Consider the following 22,386-nt stretch of genomic DNA (forward strand, 5'->3'; position numbering starts at 1 on the left):
AAACAAGTTTTCGTCACTATGTGTGGTCTACAATGACTGGAGAGAGAGTGGCGTACCATAGCTGATCGTCAGGCTATGTGACGAAGCCTTCCTAGAAGTGAAGGCATGTAGCGTGGTCGATATTCTGATGCGTCCATTGAAAGGGCACACTAAACTCTTCGATGCTATCTGAGAGGAGAAGGCTATGCGCCGTCAATAGGCCTCTCTCTCTTCAACGTGTATGTAAATTATAAATCACTGTGACCATATACAGAAATTTTGCTTAACATAAAACAGGTTATTATGTAAGGAAGTAGCTCAGACGATTCATTCAAGACAGAGACCTGTGTATTCCATCTACGGAACTGGGTAGCTCGATTAGATTTACGTAAGGAATTTCCAGGGACCCAACAACAACGTTATAATATTAAAGAACCACTGCACGACTATCTAAATTAAAAACCCCAGTGAAACAACTGATTGGAAGCTTACAAGGGCGCAATGGAGATCACACTTATGAACAGTACGTGAGTGTGCAAACCCATTGACCCAGTTACGCTTCCCCGGTCTCGTGCAAATCATCTCAGTTTACATATGTAGGCTGATTAAAGCTTGTTTGAAGTATATTCCAATACTCATTACCTAGTCGAAATAGCACCACCTTCTGTACAAAGGGACTATCTTCAAATTAACAACTAGATTAAGAAATAGAGATGATTGGGTAATCAGTATCAATTTTCGTTTCTTTTTCTTTCTAGTACCACGTACAAAGAAAGTGTATGCTAATGTAGGAAGGCAGAGAATTTGTACTCGTCGTGTGTGTGTTTGGAGCTTAAGGGCGCTCGACATGCACTTGTTGTCAACGCCAGAATGTCGGTCATTACAGACATCGCTGCATCCTTTTGCCAGTATTCTGCTGTATAACATCAAGAAGGACCCACTTTGAGAAGTTGGTATGACAGTTCATTTTGCACTGCATCAACAGTCAAAAATCGCACTGTAACGCGAATAATAGAAATAATCGCGTTCTGGGCTTACAGCCGGGGCGGAAGCACCGTTAGTTTCAAATCATAGCCTGTTCATCTCAGTTTGTCTTTTTGCAGAAACGTAAATAAGGCAAGGTTGTGGGTTTGAACACCGCAATGCCTCTTGACTAGGCATGATCCTACCGGACGTAGCCTTCCTCTTACCTTTGAACATGCTTACCCAGCCAGGTACAGCAGACGCGCCGATTTAATGCCGACTCCGAAAGATGGTGCGCGTTGGGATATCTTACACATACAACGAAATGCTACAGGGGACAAAAGAAAATCTTTGGACCAAATGGGTATTAAACCTCAAACCTTTGGATTTGTAGGCCGATATCTATTTAGGAATGAGGTTTCAGTCGCTATCAGTCCACACTGTTTCTTCGACATTGTAAAACATTATTACCCGCATCCTTCTGCACCTGATTTACTGCTGCTCTGTCTAATAAACTCGAACATCGACTTGACGACAAGCGCTCCTTTCGATGAACTTAAATATAAAATACATAAAGAATGAAATTTATTTGTTTGGTGCTAACCTTGATCGACTTGTACACATTTACTTCCGCGTCGTTACTGTTCACCTGGCAGATACAACGCATCTCCGCAAGGAGATATCCGATAAACAAGGGAGAGCACCAGTGACTGTTGTTGTTGTTGTTGTTGTTGTGGTCTTTAGTCCGAAGACTGGTCTGATACAGCTCTCTATGCTACTCTATCCTGTGCAAGTCTTTTCATCTCCGAATAACTACTGCAACCCACACCTTTCTGAATCAGCTTATTGTATTCATCTATTGATCTTCCTCTATAGTTTTTACCTCCCACACTTCCCCCTTCCCCTCAGTACTAAACTGGTGATCCGTTCATGTCTCAGACTGTGTCCTATGAACCGAGCCCTTCTTTTAATCAAACTGTGCCACAAATTTCTCCCCAGTTCTGTTCAGTACCTCCTCATTATTTACGCGACCTACCTATCTAATCTTCAGAAATCTTCTGTAGCACCACATTTTAAAAGCTTCTATTCTCTCTTTGTTTTGAACTCTTGATCGTCTAAGTGTAACGTACTTCCGTACATGGCTCTCCAGATAAATAGCGTCAAAAAAGACTTCCTAACACTTAAGCCTATGTTCGGTGTTAAAAGATCTCTCTTCTTCAGAAACGCTTTTCTTGCCTTTGCCAGTCCACATTTTATTAATTTAATTCGGCTTCATTCCGTTATCCTTGTCTGACTTTTGTTGACGTTTATCTTGTATCCTCCTTTTAACACAATGTCCATTTCATTCAGCTGCTCTTCCAAGTCTTTCGCTGTCTCTTACGGAATTATAATGTCATCGGCGACCCTCAGACTTTTTATTTCTTCTCCCTAAACTTTAATTCCTACTCCAAAGTTTTCTTTGGTTTCCTTTACTTCTTGCTCAATGTACAGATTGAATAACATCAGGAGTAGGGTACATTCATGTCTTATTGCCTTCTCTGAAATGTTCCACATCCACGAGAACCATCTCATTTTTGGGTCTGTGGAGCGAAAACTGAATCTAATTTGATCTAATCTCAACCACTGCTTTCCTTTCATGCCCCTCGACTCTTACAACTACCAGCTGGTTTTTATAGAAGTTATTAATAGTTTTTCGCTCCCTGTATTTTACCCCTGCTACCTACAGAATTTCAAAGAGAGCATTCCAGTCAACATTGTCAAAAGCTTTCTCTAAGTCTACAAATGCTATGAATGTAGGTTTGCCTTTCCTTAACTTACGTTCTAAGATAAATCGTAGGGTCAATATTGCTTCGCGTGTTCCTACATTTCTCCGAAATCCAAACTGATTTTTCCCGAGGTTGGCTTCTAACAGTGTTTCTATTCTTCTGTAAAAATATTACATTCTTCTGGAAGGCTGAGGGTATTTCGCCTGTCTCATTCATCTTGCACTGCAGAGCAGGGAGAGTTTTGTCATCGCTGGCTCTCCAAACACAATAAAAATTGAACGGCTGTGCGATCATGTCGGCCTGCAGGGGGTTTATCTACTAACAAGGTAAACTTCCCATTAGTGGATAGCCCGTCAAAAACTGAACACTGATAAAGTATGAAAACAGGAAGACATTGTACTGAACTGTGAAAAAGGAAGCAAAATAGAAACAGTGAACGGTCCAAGCTCAAGATGTGTAACATCGAAGGCTGTGCAAGAGTCACGGCGCCGTGGTTGTGTGGTCACGGTGTTGGACTGTAAAGTGGGAAATCCGTGTTCAACTCCCTCGTACCCCTTAATTTCTTTTCACAAAATTATTAACTTTCCGCCCGGTCATAGACGTGTCTGTTATCCTTCTGCAGTCTTGACAATTATCATTCTATACATTGGCTGAAGAAAATGAGTCACGTGGAAAGAATTTATTACCGTCGCAAGTAAATGTGATGAATAGTGAGAACAGGTGACGTGCCGCATTGACCTCTCACAGAAATGAAAACGACAATTAACGGGTGTGAACTATGTTACAACAGAGGAATTCAAGGGTCGGAACTTCCAAAACGGAACGCAAGAGGCATAACATCTGGTACTTGTGTAAAACAAATAGGAAATCCGTACGTCAGGAGGTCCGTGCCCTACACCTCGATGTTGCAAATGGACGTTACACCACGACACAGACACAAATTTTAATAGAGCAAACAGACACGTCAATGACTGAACGGAAAGTTCATAATTTTGTGAAAAAAAGGGGTACGAGGGATATTTGAACAGGGATCGTCTCCTTCGCAGTCCAACACCGTGACCGCACAACCACGACGCAGTGGCTGTTGAGCCGGCCGGTGTGGCCAAACGGTTCTAGGCGCTTCAGTCTGGAACCGCACGACCGCTACGGTCGCAGGTTCGAATCCTGCCTCGGGCATGGATGTGTGCGATGTCCTTAGGTTAGTTAGGTTTACGTAGTTCTAAGTTCTAGGGGACTGATGACCTCAGATGTTAAGTCCCGTAGTGCTCAGAGCCATTTGAACTATTTGAGTGGCAGTTGAAATTCGCACAATGTTGCACATGTAGAGCTTGGACCGCTCACTGTTTCGAGTTTTCCTCTTTTTTCCCACTTCGGTACACCTTCTTCCTGTTTTCATGCTTGATCTGTGATCAGTTTTTACGGATTGTCCCCTGGTCCATCTTGCCACTAAATCTGAAGGGGGTGCGATGGGGAGTTTCTCTTATAACACTTCACTGAAGAATAGTTGACTCTTCCCAAATTTGTCTCCCTCTAAGTTCCGGACCTACTCTGTTGCTCCCAAATGACAGCACTCAAATCTGCTGTGTCTGAGCGAGTTTGTGTCGGTGTACAACGCATATGAGGAAACACTGCGGGACCGCCCTGGCGCGAGGGTGCGTACAGAAAAGTAGCGCCGACTGTAGCCAGCGACTGCGGCTAATCGCGTTAGGCGGTGCCAAGAGCGCCTTGTCACACACGCGCACGCTCACGCACCTCCGTAATGAAATTCCTCGGTGACAATGAAAAGGTTCATTACTGCCGCCGCCGCCGCTCTGCTCGCACAGTTGCGGGCCTTAATGGCGATAAGGGCGGCTTCAAAGGCAGCACGCCTCTCTTCTTCTGCAAAGTAGGCAGCGGGCGCGGCCACTCCACTCAGTGCCGGCAGCCAGCTCCCCAACGAGTTCCACGTACGAAGCTCCTCGGCCGACAGCCTCTTTCCATTGTCCTGTTTGCCTCATATCCATTTTAATCGTCACCACCATTCCGTGACCATCAATTCCGAAATCCAGATGCAACCTCAATACACCATTTCATCTCCATCGATTTAACGTTGCTTTGTTTTAGTCTCTTTTACATATCCAGCAGGTGTTGACAGATGTGAAAATTACCGAACTATCAGTTTAATAAGCCACGGCTGCAAAATGCTAACACGAATTCTTTACAGACGAATGGAAAAACTGGTAGAAGCCGACCTCGGGGAAGATCAGTTTGGATTCTGTAGAAATGTTGGAACACGTGAGGCGATACTGACCCTACGACTTATCTTAGAAAATAGCACCTACGTTTCTAGCACTTGTTAACTTAGAGAAAGCTTTTGACAATGTTGATTGGAATACTCTCTTTCAAATTCTGAAGGTGGCAGGGGTAAAATACGGGGAGCGAAAGGCTATTTACAATTTGTACAGAAACCAGATGGCATTTATAAGAGTCGAGAGGTATGAAAGGGAAGCAGTGTAAGGGAAGAGAGTGAGACAGGGTTGTAGCCTATCCCCGATGTTATTCAATCTGTATATTGAGCAAGCAACAAAGGAAACAAAAGAAAAGTTCGGAGTAGGTATTAAAATCCATGGAGAAGAAATAAAAACTTTGAGGTTCGCCGATGACATTGTAATTCTGTCAGAGACAGCAAAGGACTTGCAAGAGCAGCTGAACGGAATGGACAGTGTCTTGAAAGGAGGGTATAAGATGAACATCAACAAAAGTAAAATGAGGATAATGGAATGTAGCCGAATGAAATCGGATGATTTTGGGGGAATAAGATTAGGAAATGGAACGCTTAAAGTAGTAAATGAGTTTTGCTATTTGGGGAGCAAAACGGCCGGAGTGGCCGAGTGGTTCTAGGCGCTACAGTCTGGAGCCGCGCGACCGCTACGGTCGCAGGTTCGAATCCTGCCTCGGGCATGGATGTGTGTGTTGTCCTTAGGTTAGTTAGGTTTAAGTAGTTCTAAGTTCTAGGGGACTGATGACCTCAGCAGTTAAGTCCCATAGTGCTCAGAGCCATTTGGGGAGCAAAATAACTGATGATGGTCGAAGTAGAGAGGATATAAAATGTAGCCTGGCAATGGCAAGGAAAGCGTTTCTGAAGAAGAGAAATTTGTTAACATCGAGTATAGATTTAAGTCTCAGGAAGTCGTTTCTGAAAGTATTTGTATGGAGTGTAGCCATTTATGGAAGTGAAACGTGGATGATAAATAGTTTAGACAAGAAGAGAATAGAAGCTTTCGAAATGTGGTGCTACAGAAGAATGCTGAAGATTAGATAGGTAGATCACATAACTAATGAGGAGGTACTGAATAGAATTGAAGAGAACAGAAATTTGTGGCACAACTTGACTAGAAGAAGGGATCGGTTGGTAGGGCATATTCTGAGGCATCAAGGGATCACCAATTTAGTATTGGAAGGCAGCGTGGAGGGTAAAAATCGTATACGGAGACCAAGAGATGAATACACTAAACGGATTCAGAAGGAAGTAGGTTGCAGTAGATACTGGGAGATGAAGAAGCTTACACAGGATAGAGTGGCATGGATAGCTGCATCAAACCAGTCTCAGGACTGAAGACCACAACAACAACAACAACAACACATATCCAATTGTTTAAGGTCTTTCCCATTCCTTCCTGATACTGCCGTTTGAGTCTACGTCATAGTACGCGCGTTTCTTGTAGTATTCTCTTTATGACCACTTTAACCTTTTCGACTACTATTGCCACATGATCACACTCACTTTCAAAGTATCGTAAAATGCCTACAACGTCGCGTTGTTTGGAAATTTTAATGTAGTGTTTCAGAAATTCTGACTCGCATTCAGGAGTAGAAACAGCCATCCATCAGTCAGTTAATTTTCCTAATTTACTTCAGGAGAATGCTGGGATGATTCCCTTAACAAGCCGTTGGTTGATTCTTGTCTCTGCCTCCATCTTAGCCAAGGCTCCATCTCTTTCACTGGCGACGAGAGGTCGAAGTCTTCATATCAGTACATGAAAGGTCTGTCCAGTAAAGATTTTTCTGACTCATTTTTCAATAATCAGGGAGCTACACAGTCTGTAAACAGTGCTGCACATATTCATTATGTTTACAACACACGGTCGAGGAACCACCAACATCTTTGTAATCATTGAGAGCTTTCACTCCTTTGGAGACATCAGTTTACCTTTATTTTTACTTTAGAATATGACCCTATAGGTGTGTGAAACTTGGACAGCAGGTAAACAAGAGAGAAGACAGCTTGGGACCTTGGAGAATTGGTGCTGCAGGGAGACACTGCAGAGTACAGGAAACCAGATCTCGGCGGATGCACATCCAGGAAAGAAGAAATAAACTCGTAGGACACATTTTAAGACACAATAACATCATTGTAACAATAGCAAAATGAGCTGTTGAGGGAAGGAATCGCCGGGGAGGACTAAGTATGTCATGTATGCAGCAGATTATGAATGATATCGGATGCACTACATACGCGGAAATGAGGAGGAAGTCAGACAAAAGAGGGGAATGGTGTACTGCAGCAAAGCAACCTCAGGGTTGAACTCTACAGAGGGAGAGAGAGAGAGAGAGAGAGAGAGAGAGAGAGAGAGAGAGAGCCTAGTCAGGGTGCAAAATACTTGCAAAAGCTCTTGGTGGCTTCCACGATGCCGTTTTAGTCCTTTACTTGGTACATCATTCCCCGTAGCATCCTCTGAATAAGAGTGGTTGTTTTTCATAAATGCACAATATGATTGTGTAATTTGTACTCTGTCGTTTAACAAGTGATTGCCCTAAGAGAACGACTTTTAGTATAAAGGGGCAAGAGTTACGTAATGTGGCGTAGAAGAGAGAGAGAAAATGGGAGAACGGGGTAGGCAGGAAGACTTAGTGTAGAATTTGACAAGTTCTGCAACTGTGCTTCGACCTCGACAGTGTGCGGTTGTGAACTTTGTGTACATTGCCACGGAAGTTGCTGGCACTGTGTCATCGTTCCTTTTCTGCCTGATTTAGTAGTTCCACATAGTGACTGTACCTGTGATGCGTAATATAACCTCTCCCTTTATAAAAAGGGAGACATTGATAATGTTGACAATTTTAGACCTATTTCTATGCCATCGGTGTTTGCTAAAGTTATCGAGAAGGTTGTATATAAAAGGTTACTGGAGCATTTAAATTCACATAATTTGCTGTCAAATGTTCAGTTTGGTTTTAGAAATGGTTTAACAACTGAAAATGCTATATTCTCTTTTCTCTGTGAGGTTTTGGACGGATTAAATAAAAGGTTGCGAACGCTAGGTGTTTTCTTTGATTTAACGAAGGCTTTTGACTGTGTTGACCACAAAATATTACTGCAGAAGTTGGACCATTATGGAGTAAGGGGAGTAGCTTACAATTGGTTCGCCTCTTACTTTAAGAACAGAAAGCAGAGGGTAATTCTCCGCAATATTGAGAGTGGTAGTGACGTTCAGTCCCAATGGGGCACTGTTAAGTGGGGCGTTCCCCAAGGGTCGGTGCTGGGGCCACTGCTGTTTCTTATTTATATAAATGATATGCCTTCTAGTATTACAGGTGATTCAAAAATATTTCTGTTTGCTGATGACACCAGCTTGATAGTGAAGGATCTTGTGTGTAATATTGAAACAGTAACAAATAATGTAGTTCATGAAATAAGTTCGTGGCTGGTGGAAAATAATTTGATGCTAAATCACAGTAAGACTCAGTTTTTACAGTTTCTAACTCACAATTCAACAAGAACCGATATTTTGATCAGACAGAATAGGCATATTATAAGCGAGACGGAACAGTTAAAGTTCCTAGGCGTTCGGATAGATAGTAAGCTGTTGTGGAAAGCCCATGTCCAGGATCTTGTTCAGAAGCTAAATGCTGCTTTATTTACCATTAGAACAGTATCTGAAATAAGTGACACTTCAACACGAAAAGTAGTCTACTTCGCATATTTTCATACGCTTATGTCGTATGGTATTATTTTTTGGGGTAATTCTTCTGATTCAAAAAGGGTATTTTTGGCTCAAAAACGGGCTGTTCGAGCTATATGTGGTGTAAGTTCGAGAACCTCTTGTCGACCCCTATTCAAAAATCTGGGAATTCTGACATTGCCCTCACAGTATATATTTTCTTTAATGTCGTTTGTTGTTAGCAATATTAGCCTATTCCCAAGAGTTAGCAGCTTTCACTCAGTTAATACTAGGCAGAAATCAAATCTGCATGTAGAATGCACGTCCTTGACTCTTGTGCAGAAAGGAGTGCAGTATTCTGCTGCATCCATTTTCAATAAGCTACCACAAGAGCTCCAAAATCTTAGCAGTAGCCCAAACCCTTTTAAGTCTAAACTGAAGAGTTTCCTCATGGCTCACTCCTTCTATTCTGTCGAGGAGCTACTGGAAGAGCTAAAAAATTAAGCAAATTCCAGTGTTACATTGTTGATTTTCTTCATTTAAACTTACGACTTGTCACCTGAATATGTTTTTTTATATTTAATTTTATCTGTTTCTAATATCGTGTTATAATTTCATGTATTGACTCGTTCCATGACCATGGAGGCTTCTCCTTAGTTTGGTCCCACGGAACAATAAATAAATAAATAAATAAATAAATAAATGTGCTATCTTGGAACAGCATATCAACTTTCAATATTCCCTGTTGATCCAGAAATACAATCAGCATAATTTTATTTGCCAGCTGCTGGTCCCTTATCTTGTTCGATGGTGGCGAATTATAATCTCTTCAGAATGTTGGAATATAATGCCTGAATTGTCGTTAAACACGAGTACTCCGTCCATGTGATTCTTCTGATTTTTCCAGGTACACGACCAAAAGAGTCCTGGAACAGTATGTGTCTCTGAACTACTTCCGTGAAGGTGTGAGATACTAGAAAATTACACTTTTCACCTCAATAGGGAATGGTGGTTGCCGATCTTCAGAGACTTTTCCATCGATATTCGACCAGAATCGGCTTACACCACCTATACATGGACGTGGTACCCTCCTAATAAGACGCTTTCATCGTTACATCTCATTTTGTCCTATGTGGTCTGGCAAGAACGCTTCCTGAGTCGTGCCCGCAGAAGCTTCCAGCAGTCACCCAAAGCAGCGGTTGCCATACCTTTCATATGCTGAAATAAATTGTATATTTTAAAATTGCGAATAGTTCTTTTATCATTGTTGGATACTTCTTAAGAACACATTATTGCTTTTCCGTGTTCAGTGTTGATAGTCACATTCAGACGGCTGTGCTACAGCGTATTTCAGTCATTCACATTACTGTTTTTAGAAAGAACACGGATACTATTCGTAGCAGGGATCGAAATTTTTACTCTGGAGCGGAGTGTGCCTTGATATAAAACTTCCTGGCAGATTAAAACAGTTTCATACTGGCCATATTTAATAAAATGTCAAACAGCCGACAATGGTTATTACACGTTATGTGTCGTTTCTGTCTCTCAGTTTATTCAGTGACTGCAGTTGTTTTGAAAGTCCTTGCGTCTCAGCCATTTAGCATGACCTAATCATAGAATCAAGCTGACGCACTGAATATAATACGGGAACTATTCATCTGAATTAACCTTTGTTCCCACGCCCAACCGCTCCATTTTCGAACTTCATTTGTCCATTTTGGTGACTGTTCGGGAATCATCAGTTTTTACATTTCGTAACTGGTATTCATTCCGTGCCTGCTGTTTTTTATCTGAATCTCATAAACAATGCAATGCTTTCATGGTGCTTCGATAAACTATCATTAAACGATAACAGTATATTAATAGTTCTCAGACAAAGAGTAGTAAGGAGTAAAACTTGACAGGCTTAAATACAATGGTTGGTTTCAATTTAAATGTCCGAGAAGATAGACAACACATTACTGCAAAAAAGATTATGCATGCTTTTGCTGGAAGATAAGACTGGAAACATGAAACAGATAGCAATGCGGTATGGTTCTTGGATATCGTCGGTAATTTCCTGAAGTTATTTCAACTTGGCGACAGCCTTTTCCGACTTGGTAATTGCTCCAACTGACTGAGAAATGAAGTTATGCAACGAATCATCTGTGAAGCAATTCACATACGTATTCTAAATCTGCCAAGAAAAGTCTATAGCCGCGCGGGATTAGCCGAGCGGTCTCGGGCGCTGGAGTCGTGGGCTGTGCGGCTGGTCCCGGCGGAGGTTCGAGTCCTCCCTCGGGCATGGGTGTGTGTGTTTGTCCTTAGGATAATCTAGGTTAAGTAGTGTGTAAGCTTAGGGCCTGATGACCTAAGCAGTTAAGTCCCATCGGATTTCACACACATTTGAACAAGTCTATCACATGTACTTTATTCGCTAATCATTCACTCATCAACTGTTCTCAATTAGTAAAAACAGACGTTAAGTGCCACAATTAGAAAGACGGAGAAAAGGTTGTATTAAAATGTACTAGAACGCAAACTTCACTGCTTCGAAACTGCCTGGTAAGAAGGCAATTACTGGTAACCGATATCGCTAGCTTTGCCTTAAATAATGTGTATTTTATGATTCTATCACCGGAAAAATTTGCTGTTCTTCAGCATCTAATCCTAAGAAACGAAGTTTCCGGTAACTCTTAAAGTAAGTGATTTATTTGCGTTTCCAACAAGCTTAAGATGAGCCTCAACGAAATCTGTGTACTGTCGATCTCCTTCATATATATATAAAATGATGTCTAATTGTAATGATGTAGACGGGAAGACCCATTACTGTATTGATTACATACTTCCGAACGATCATTGAAAGCAATCACGTCCGTTAAATGCCTGTAAATATGCTAAGAAGCGATTTAAAGAGGAACGAGCAGATAAAACAAATCACAGGAAAGGCAGATGACAGACTGAGATTCATTGAAAGAATCTTCAGGTAGTCCACCCGCAGAGGAGGTTGACCTGCAAAACCCACGTTCGACCGATACTGGGATATTGCTCGCCAGCTTGGGAACCGTACCATACAGGATCGATAGTGGAAATATACCACACAGGATCGATAGTGGTAATATACCATACAGGATCGATAGTGGAAATAGAGAAGATCCAAAGAAGAGCTGCGCTTTTCGTCACTGGTTCGTTGAGTAAGCGCGAAAGCGTAGCGGATATGCTTATCCAACTCCAGTGGCATACGCTCCAAGAGAGATGTTCTGCATCACGGTGAGGTTTACTGTTAAAGTTCCTAGAGTGTGTGTACCTAGAAGAATGAATCAATATATTTCTTCCTCCGCTGTTCATCTCAGGAGAAGACCGTGAAGAGATATTCTGGCTCACTCGGAATCTCACCAACACTGGTTCCTTCCACCCTCCAAATGTGGAGAAGTAACAATAGTAAATGAAGCACTTTCCACCACATAGCATGAGATGAACAGAGAAGTATGGATGTCGATGATGTCGTTCACGGATTTATTTGAAAGTTACAAGAAAAGGATCGTCTCCTACGAGAAGCGTCTCTTGTTGATTGCCCATACTACCTACGATACACACTAAACCTGCCCGTCTCCGTATCTGTTTACAGTTCTCAGTGAATCCCCCTTTCCCTTCTCTCCCCGCCCCCCTTCAATTTCTCTGTAGTATTTGTTTTTATGGAGCTTGCGTGACGATGGTGTGGGTACGTGTGCACGCTTATGCGTTTGCTCGTACAGAGAAGGTGTAGGGAGGGGAAGACGGGAGAACAGGTAACGACAGCTGTGTACGTAAGTGGCCCGTCGGGTGCGTCCTTTCTTGGAGAACACTTAGTTAATTACGCTCTCTCATGGAATTAAGTGCACCACGGACACGGTAATACGAGCATGTGCGCTGGTCATTAGTGTTAGCAGTTGAGTCATCGCGGGGTAAACACGGTGCTTCCGTTAGCTCTTAGCGATTTCTGCCTCTTGTCACATAAGCTTCATTTCTTGTACTTGTCGTATTGCACTTTTTAGTAGCGTGCAGAACTTATTGGCGAGGACGATAATCATACCGTGCGAATGAAATCCAGTGAGTAATGCAGCACAGTTTCTTTCGTGTCACTTGAGTTATGGGTCGTCTACATAGTTCTTCAGCTTTTCTCAAAAGCGAAACATTTTGTAGATAAATGTCTTGAATATAGCTTCAGCGCTGGCATAAGTGTGTAATATCTAAGGGGTACCATTGTGACGGGAATGATATTAATGTACAAGAATAAATAAAATTATTTCTGAAAAACAAAAGTACTTGTTATTTTTTGAACACGCCTCGTATGTAATTTAGGGTCGCACAGCTTCTATTATTATTGTCTCGTGTATCAAAAATAAATCCACCCGTCGGGGGACTCTAATTTATAAAATGTATAGATTGATGGACACGCAGATAGGTAGACGTACATTTCCTTCATTAAAAATTCAAGGACAAACTCATAGGTAAAATTTCGAAAATGTATTACTCCTCACGATAATCTACCGTTTCCGCAGTTTTATTATATGTTTAATACAATGGCCACCAAGAGTCTTGTCAGATACGTATAGTGCCCCATCTCCGAAGAAAATTATCGAACTCACTCTGCTATGACAAATGTCGAGAGCTGACACACAGTTCAGGCTAAATGTTGCTTTAATAAGTTCTCCATAAATGTATGCAAATTCTTCCTTCTTTTGTTCAGTATGTTATACATTGCTGTTAACTAATCAGAAATTTTTCACACGGTTTTAGCGTTTCCTCCAGCATGCGAGGCAGGTCCATGTTCAAAAAATAACGGGAACTTTCTCTTTTTAGAAAGAATTTTATTTATTCTTCTACATTAATATTACTCCCATGAAAGTTGTCCGCCTTAGATATTATACACTTATGCCTGCACTTTTTCCAATCCCCGAAACAATTCTGGATTTCGATGTTGAGATATCGTTTAGTTGCACGCAGACGGCGTTGAATTGTAAGTACCGGGTGGTTATTATTAAAATGCAGCGGCTCAAGTTGGTCCAATATGTGTTGTAATTATCGTACGGTAGCGAAACTTGGTATGTATTCTAATGCGTTAATGCGGAACCGATTTACGCCGGAAAAAAATTAGTTCCAATTTTGGCCACCAGGTGCAAATCTGACGTTGTACATCATCTCGCGACGTCTCCGGTGCTCATATTGAACAAATTGTAAAAGGGGCGGTTAATAATGAAACCAAAATTATGCGTTGCTCACTTGTTTGACCTTTTATGCCCACATCCCGTTCCTAATCCATTACATAGGGAAACCTCTCTATACGTATTTTTGGAATCTACAGCGCCGGAATCCGTAAACTCAAGTTTCATTAACTGTTCTGAGCCGTTTTAGTAGTTTTGTATCGTTGTTGACTATATCCAGCGACACACGAGCAACTTGCATTCACCGCAGTTTATATTCGAAATTCAACAATTTAGGAAATGTCACACTTTTCATATCCAAAACAAGGGAAAAAATCCATTGCACCTGCCAACTGATATGTCACCATTATCGGCAACTTTTCTGGCTGTGATTCACCGATCGTTAACAGTTATTTCTTTCGCTTCTCCCCCGATTTCAACGTCTTATGATGTGCCGCTGCGTCGACGGAGCTTGTTATCTTCATGTTCACGGCATTCTTTGAAACGTTTATACCACTCGTAAACCCTTTCTCTACTGGTACCAGATCCACCAACAGCAGTAGTTAACGTTTCTAAAACTTTGCTGCAACTCATTTATTTCTCATAGAAAATTTAATGAAATTGTCTGATCCATTTTTATATAAAACGAATAATCGCCAGTAGTACCAAAATACATGTAACCTATTTGACGGCTGACAACAGACTCAATGTCTGATATGGACGTACAGATACTTTTCAGTTATTCCTAACAACAAACCAACTAAAACCTCGGACTAACACAACACGCGAAATTACAAAATTCCCATAACGTTTATAACACACTTCGTATGCTGCCTTGCAAAATAGAGAAGGCCTTTGTGTGCTTGCTGTACTGCATTCCATCCCCATACTCACCGTTCTTGCGCAGTACTTGCAAGGGAAGCATCCCAGCTTGGACAGCTAAAACCGCATAAAATATTTACATGCGGAGATGTGTGTGCTCTAGCACTTTCTAGGTCATTTCTCTGCAAAACACTGCGTTTGTGTACAAGCGATATTTGAATGTTTATCCAGAAAGAGTATTACATTAAATATACAGCCACGAAAGACCACCAAATACTACTAACTTCTAGATGTACACTCCTGGAGATTGAAATAAGAACACCGTGAATTCATTGTCCCAGGAAGGGGAAACTTTATTGACACATTCCTGGGGTCAGATACATCACATGATCACACTGACAGAACCACAGGCACATAGACACAGGCAACAGAGCATGCACAATGTCGGCACTAGTACAGTGTATATCCACCTTTCGCAGCAATGCAGGCTGCTATTCTGCCATGGAGACGATCGTAGAGATGCTGGATGTAGTCCTGTGGAACGGCTTGCCATGCCATTTCCACCTGGCGCCTCAGTTGGACCAGCGTTCGTGCTGGACGTGCAGACCGCGTGAGACGACGCTTCATCCAGTCCCAAACATGCTCAATGGGGGACAGATCCGGAGATCTTGCTGGCCAGGGTAGTTGACTTACACCTTCTAGAGCACGTTGGGTGGCACGGGATACATGCGGACGTGCATTGTCCTGTTGGAACAGCAAGTTCCCTTGCCGGTCTAGGAATGGTAGAACGATGGGTTCGATGACGGTTTGGATGTACCGTGCACTATTCAGTGTCCCCTCGACGATCACCAGTGGTGTACGGCCAGTGTAGGAGATCGCTCCCCACACCATGATGCCGGGTGTTGGCCCTGTGTGCCTCGGTCGTATGCAGTCCTGATTGTGGCGCTCACCTGCACGGCGCCAAACACGCATACGACCATCATTGGCACCAAGGCAGAAGCGACTCTCATCGCTGAAGACGACACGTCTCCATTCGTCCCTCCATTCACGCCTGTCGCGACACCACTGGAGGCGGGCTGCACGATGTTGGGGCGTGAGCGGAAGACGGCCTAACGGTGTGCGGGACCGTAGCCCAGCTTCATGGAGACGGTTGCGAATGGTCCTCGCCGATACCCCAGGAGCAACAGTGTCCCTAATTTGCTGGGAAGTGGCGGTGCGGTCCCCTACGGCACTGCGTAGGATCCTACGGTCTTGGCGTGCATCCGTGCGTCGCTGCGGTCCGGTCCCAGGTCGACGGGCACGTGCACCTTCCGCCGACCACTGGCGACAACATCGATGTACTGTGGAGACCTCACGCCCCATGTGTTGAGCAATTCGGCGGTACGTCCACCCGGCCTCCCGCATGCCCACTATACGCCCTCGCTCGAAGTCCGCCAACTGCACATACGGTTCACGTCCACGCTGTCGCGGCATGCTACCAGTGTTAAAGACTGCGATGGAGCTCCGTATGCCACGGCAAACTGGCTGACACTGACGGCGGCGGTGCACAAATGCTGCGCAGCTAGCGCCATTCGACGGCCAACACCGCGGTTCCTGGTGTGTCCGCTGTGCCGTGCGTGTGATCATTGCTTGTACAGCCCTCTCGCAGTGTCCGGAGCAAGTATGGTGGGTCTGACACACCGGTGTCAATGTGTTCTTTTTTCCATTTCCAGGAGTGTATATATTTTTAGACAGTTCAGAATCTATGGAAGACGTCATGTTCATTTTGCACGATTGTAAATTGACAAACCACAAGTCTCGTTACATAGTCGGTGTTTTCATCACCCGTCTTCGCTGTGTAACCCACAACCATCTGCACCGAGATGCAGAGGTATGTTAACATACGCGCGAAGGAGATCTGGTTACGAAATTGATGTTCCTGTTATATTATTTGATAATGTGATCGCTATAACTTTTAATATTCGGGCTATTGCAGTGTAGATACACCAAAAATGAGTAGCATGTAGGCAAGCTGCACTCGTGAAGAGTACTTACTGTTTCACACCGCTGTACTTGAATCACTACATTGTAGCTCCAAATTCGCACTTCTGTGATTAAAGAAAGAAAGTACTGCAATACAGCAAGTTATGTTTTGGAAAATAATAACTCTGTAAGTGCTGCACCTGTTAAGACACATCTTTTCAAACTAATGTTTATGACTCTTGCCAATCTGCAGGCCATAATTGTCTGCTGCACGGTATTGTCTTTTGAGTGACTTGTGCTTCTGTAGTATCCGTAAGATTCAAACACCGATTGTACACAAATGCAGAGTTTTACAGATAATGACCTTGATGGATGATGGCTTAGACACATCTTTGCACTTTAAAATCATTTTTATGTTTTTCCATTGAGTTTCTGCTCATTCCCTCTGTCACTGCGACATCAGTCAAAACTCACCTTCACCTTTTCTTGACGTAACTAACCAACCAACCAACTAATACATCTTCAGTGTCATGCCAATCAGTCCAGGCCTGTCACTTGCAACTGACGGTATTTACTTCATTCCCAAATCAGATTGTGGACAATAGCGGCCGTGAACATCCGAAATTATTTTTCGTTAATCAATATACAATCTTTTAATCAAGATCCAGCTCCAAATACACTTTTAATTGAAAATTCCGTACAAACTGGTAGTAGAAGAAGTAGAACCAGAGCGTATTAAAATTATGTAATACATTTCTTTGAAAAGTCGATAAATTTTAATTAGTAAATAATAATATGCTACCATATTATCTACTTCAATAGAGTAGATGACAGATGCTAAAGAAAAATCAAATTACACTTTAGTGAAAGAGATGAAGTACAGCAAAATCAGTTGGCTGCTAATGTCCTTAATAAGACTCATTTTTAGCATAAATAGCGAATATGTAAATTTTAGTATTTTTTCCAACTTAACCAACCAATTCCAGAAAACCTCATTTCCACCAAATCGCCCTTCTCTCCCTTAACAAAAATAACAGAAAAACAAGAAGAAGACTACGTAACGGATGGGAATCACCGCCGTTAACGCGTCAGGCTCCGGATGTGATTTGTAACTGGTCATTTTTCATCGTAAAAGCCGCCGGTAACTCATGTTTGAACTTACAGTCATTAATAAAATATTTCTACATGTCTGAACAACACAAAAACTCTACATGCCATGTGAAATACAGATGTATTATTTGGTATTTCAAATTCAAGTTCGTGCCATCTCCTACAGCATGCAATGAAATTTTGTTTCCACTTACCATTTCATTTCTGATATGTAAAACGAGTATAAAGCGACCCCAACGATGGATCTCGCGATCCATATATATTTTTCACATCTGGTATCACAGATGACATATTGTCACCACACAGAGCTTTCAAATAGCTTCTATAAAACATAAAGAAAAAGAAGAGGAAGGAAAGAAGAAGAACGCTTCTGTTTTGTTTTACTGTCTTTCTGTGTGGACTAAAATATGTAACCAAGAAATAAATTTCAAATACAACGTGACGGTGTTGCAATGTTACACTGAAGATAATTTCTTTTTACCGTCTGCCGCCATACGGAGATTGTACTTGTGTTCACATATACAATTAGAATTCGTAATACGCAGTAAATAATATTGTAGCCGATTTACGATCTCTTAAACATCTACCACCTTCCCTAAAACGGAAGTTTCCTGTCATGTTCCGGCAGTGTAAACTCATCATCTTACCTAGTACGTTTGAGGAGAAGCGCAGACTCCTCGTTCCGAGAAATTAATTCTGCGGTCCAGATATGTGGAGCTATTGGCACAATTTACTCCGCGAGTTGCGGGAAATTATCAATTTAAGACGCGCAGACACGACGTGGGGGCGTCCGCTCAGCAGGGCGCGTTTCTGCCTAGGTGGGGACACCAGACAGCGTAGTGGAGAGCATGCTGCCATCTATCGTCGACCCAAGGGACTACGACCGGCTGCGATTCATGCAGATGAACGGAGGAGCGCCGAATAGCTTCGAGGAGACCATTCACAGGGTAAGTGAAACATCATACTGTATTTTAATGAAGTAGATTTAGTATTTCGAACGTATTTCTTGCATTGTTACTGTTAGTGGTATTCAGACTGACCGAGAACAACAGTTATGTTACATTGTCAATAAAGCAAAATAGCTCGTTCGTTACACATTTATTATGATATTTATAAATTGTTCATGGGGTATGCCTCGTCAGTACTGCAACAGGAGGATCATAATAGGTGACAAGTTGAGGAAATCTGACTTGATTAAACAGTACAAAAATCACCACCTCCTCCTAAGCAAAATGCGATCTGTAGCGCCATTTATCGAGGTGACATGAGTACCATTACATCTGTAGACAACTTAAAAAAAAATCCCAGAAAATCACTAGAAAAAACACAAATGACTAAAATTAACCGAGTACTGAAAGTCATTCTGATTTTACGGTGTGTTTTTCCTAGTTGATCATACAATGATTAAGAATATCTCTGTCTACACAAGTTTCCTTTGTTGTTTATTACGCGCGGGAGGACGATGCGGAATTTGCTATCTTTGCTTCGCGTCTGTCTAGCTGCCTAGGAAAGGGATTAATCGAACCTGCTTTACCTCGTACTGAGGACAATGATCTTGATCATATGAAAAGGTTGCAGCAATATCTGTGGTCCACTTGAACTTCCTAGCCAGCGGACTTGCCGAAGTGGTAACACCGGTTCCCGTCACATCACCGAAGTTAAGCGCTGTGGGGCTTGGCTAGCATTTGGATGGGTCACTGTACGGGTCTGCCGAGTGTTGTTGGCAAGCGAGGTGCACTCAACCTTTGTGAAGCCAATTGAAGAGCTACTCGATTGAAAACTGACAACGGCCGAGAGAGCGGTGTGCTGACCTCATGTCCTTCCGTATCCGGATCCGGTGACGCATAAGGGCTGAGGATGACGGGGCGCCCGGTCGGGTATCAGTGGACCTTCAAAGCCTGTTCGGACGGTGTTTGTTTGTACTTCCTCGCTTACCTTCTGACATAATTCAGTAGAAAATATAAATAAATAAAACAGTACAAATGGAGCACACATTTGATACAAATTGTTTCTGGGTGCTACCGTAAAACAGTATTTTGAGCGCAGAGGTTACCAATTGACTAGCAAACACTGAAACAGCAGTGTGGTAGAACGTCTGGGCAGAGGTAGCATAGGTAAACGGGAAAGCTGGAAAGCTGGATAGCTAACCAATGCTTTCAAGAACGGCTCGAAATTGTATACTGCACCTACATACCTTTATTTGGTAATGGAGCAGCTTTATTTCTAAAGCAACAGCAACTCTGTCCTCTCGGGGCAGAGAGAAACATCTGTTCGAAGAACAAGGTACTCAGTTTGCAATCTAAAAACAGTAGCAATATAAACAGTAATTTTAAAATATAATTACTAATAATAATAGTACTGTTCGTGCTAGTATCAAAGGAGGTGGTAGCAGCAGCAGCAGTGGTACAGCAGTAGTAGTTGTAGTTAGAATAGGTAATATAACATAGTAGATTTAAGGGAAAGCATTGTTAATTGGCTATGTAAAATTAGAAAATAAAGCAGGAAATGGGTTTGGTAGTAAGAACGTAGCGTCAAATGCATCCGTATTCAGTCTCATATAGTTGATATAACGCTGTAGAGTTTCGTTGTTATGCTCAATTTGTGGTATCCAGAGCAACCAGCCTATAGCGCCTACAGCAGCTGGAAGTGACTCAGTCTTGTTCTGGTACGTCTGCACAGGTACTTGTAGGTTTGTGGCCGTTCCTAGCTGTGTGGCTAGTAACATTATTTCTAAAACGATCTTGTCCTCGCCGAAGACAGTGGTCACCTAGGGTGGCCGCCATCTCTCATGGTGGATTCATTGCCAGGTCAATGAAGGGTGCCTTTCACCGGAACGATTGGTCCCTGAAAACAGCACGGAAACATTTCTCAGGCCATTAGACTTCTCGCGCTATATTGAGCTCGTTCAACAGTGGACAGAAAGCGTCTGGTCCCAGAGGTTTCTCACGGGACGCATTGAGATTCATCCGCCCCATGAAAAAGAAGCATGACTCACTAGAGGAGAGTATAGGCAGCAGCAGTGCAGTATCGATATTGCGACAAATTCAAGTGTTTGCCGTCGACCAACTCCATTACCATAAATCATCTACTCTGGAACCCTATATTGGCTGGCTCACACGAACTCGGCAACATTTATCTTCTGCACATACGATCTCTGCAAATTGCCCAAAGGTGCCCTTCCTGCCAGTACCAGAACTACGCAACCAATAACAGACCTGTGATTTTCTGTTGGCGCCATCCAGTAACACGTCAGTAAACCATATTGTAGGACGGTATAAAAGTTAAGCAGAAGGGAACTATAACACTTTTATTACAAAATTTAAAAAGAAGATTAATTATTATTTTAAATCCCCTAAGAGGGTATATCGATTTAATGTGTAGTTAGAGTAGAACATCTCACGTAATCCTCAGTATCATGTGGGAGCTATCAGAATTATTCAGACCGTACATAGTTCAGTATGAATGACGGTGGTACAAGTTAGAACTGTCATAAGTGTCATAGTAGTTGATAGTAGTTGATTGATTTGGGGTAAAAATGAAATTAATAGAATTTTAATGGCGTATCTACACGCAGCAGTTCCCGTATTTTGCTCATGTTTTAATCTTTCCAAAGATTTCTTTGTTGTCAGGAAAAGCACTAACAAATAAATAAGTGGCATAGCTTGTGCCATTTATATAACTCACCGTGGCAACTCATGTTGCTTTTCCGAGATATTCATTACAAGAGCAGAAAAATTATTTTTTATTGGAGACGTACTGAGACACAAAATAAAAAAAATTGTCAGGAATAGTATAAAAATTACTATCTTAGTGGTGAATGTACGCTACAGATTAGATGACGTACATAAACTTAGAGAGAATGGACAGAAGTCGATTCCATTTAGACATCTATTTTAAATCCATTAGTAAATATTTACTGTGTCTTAGGTGGGTATGTTCACACTGTTCGTGAATGTATTGCTTAGGGATATATACTGCCGTAAAAAATGCAACACCCTCAAGAACAAGGTCATTTTGTTGACAAGTGAGGTAACGGGTAATTCATCATTTTAAGACTATATGGTGACAAATTCAGACCTAATGAAACACAGATGTCACAGTGAAGGGTGCACAAACAATCGTACCCATACACAGTGTACTACATTCCGACGGCAACGCAGGCGTCTATTCTCACATGCAAACAGTCATAAAGGCGCCGAATGACATCCTTCGATAGACTGTTCCTAGGATATTGCACCTTTTTTTTTGCATTTCGGCAAAGGTTCTTGCGGATCCCGGGCAAAGAGTAAAATCCCGCTTCATTATGTCCCATACGTGTTCATTTGGTGATCTTGCTGGCCAGGTCACTTATTGTACACCACTAGGGGCACACTGTCACAGCATCCGCATGTGGACGTGCATTGTCCTGCTGAAAAAACACTTCTCCTTTCTTGTCGAAAAAACGGCAGCAGCACAAGCACAACAGCCTGTACAATGTACCTGGCACTGATTACTTTACCCTGCAGGAAAACCAAATGTGACCGCGATTTGCAACTGATGACCTTCCCACACCATGAAGGCTGATATGGGACCAGTGTGTCATGCACGAGTGCATTCTGGAAGAGGCAGCTCACCAGCTCTACGCCATACACTTATGCGTCCACGAGTCGCATAAAGACAAAACCTACTCTCATCGCTTAAGACAACAGATGACCATCCCACTCT

General features: G+C 42.4%; 1 protein-coding gene across 1 annotated transcript in view; it reads left to right on the forward strand.

Moving 5' to 3' along the window:
- The window catches only part of LOC124595108 (SAM and SH3 domain-containing protein 1-like), a 427,338-nt gene that overhangs the window by 343,019 nt on the left and 61,933 nt on the right, over positions 1 to 22,386 (forward strand). Inside the window, exon 5 of the mRNA XM_047133709.1 lies at positions 18,501 to 18,629. Coding sequence (XP_046989665.1) covers positions 18,501 to 18,629 — 129 coding nt within the window. The remainder of the gene's footprint in view (positions 1 to 18,500; positions 18,630 to 22,386) is intronic.

The sequence above is a fragment of the Schistocerca americana genome, chromosome 1, assembly GCF_021461395.2.
Source record: "Schistocerca americana isolate TAMUIC-IGC-003095 chromosome 1, iqSchAmer2.1, whole genome shotgun sequence".
In the NCBI taxonomy this organism is placed as follows: Eukaryota; Metazoa; Arthropoda; class Insecta; order Orthoptera; family Acrididae; genus Schistocerca; species Schistocerca americana.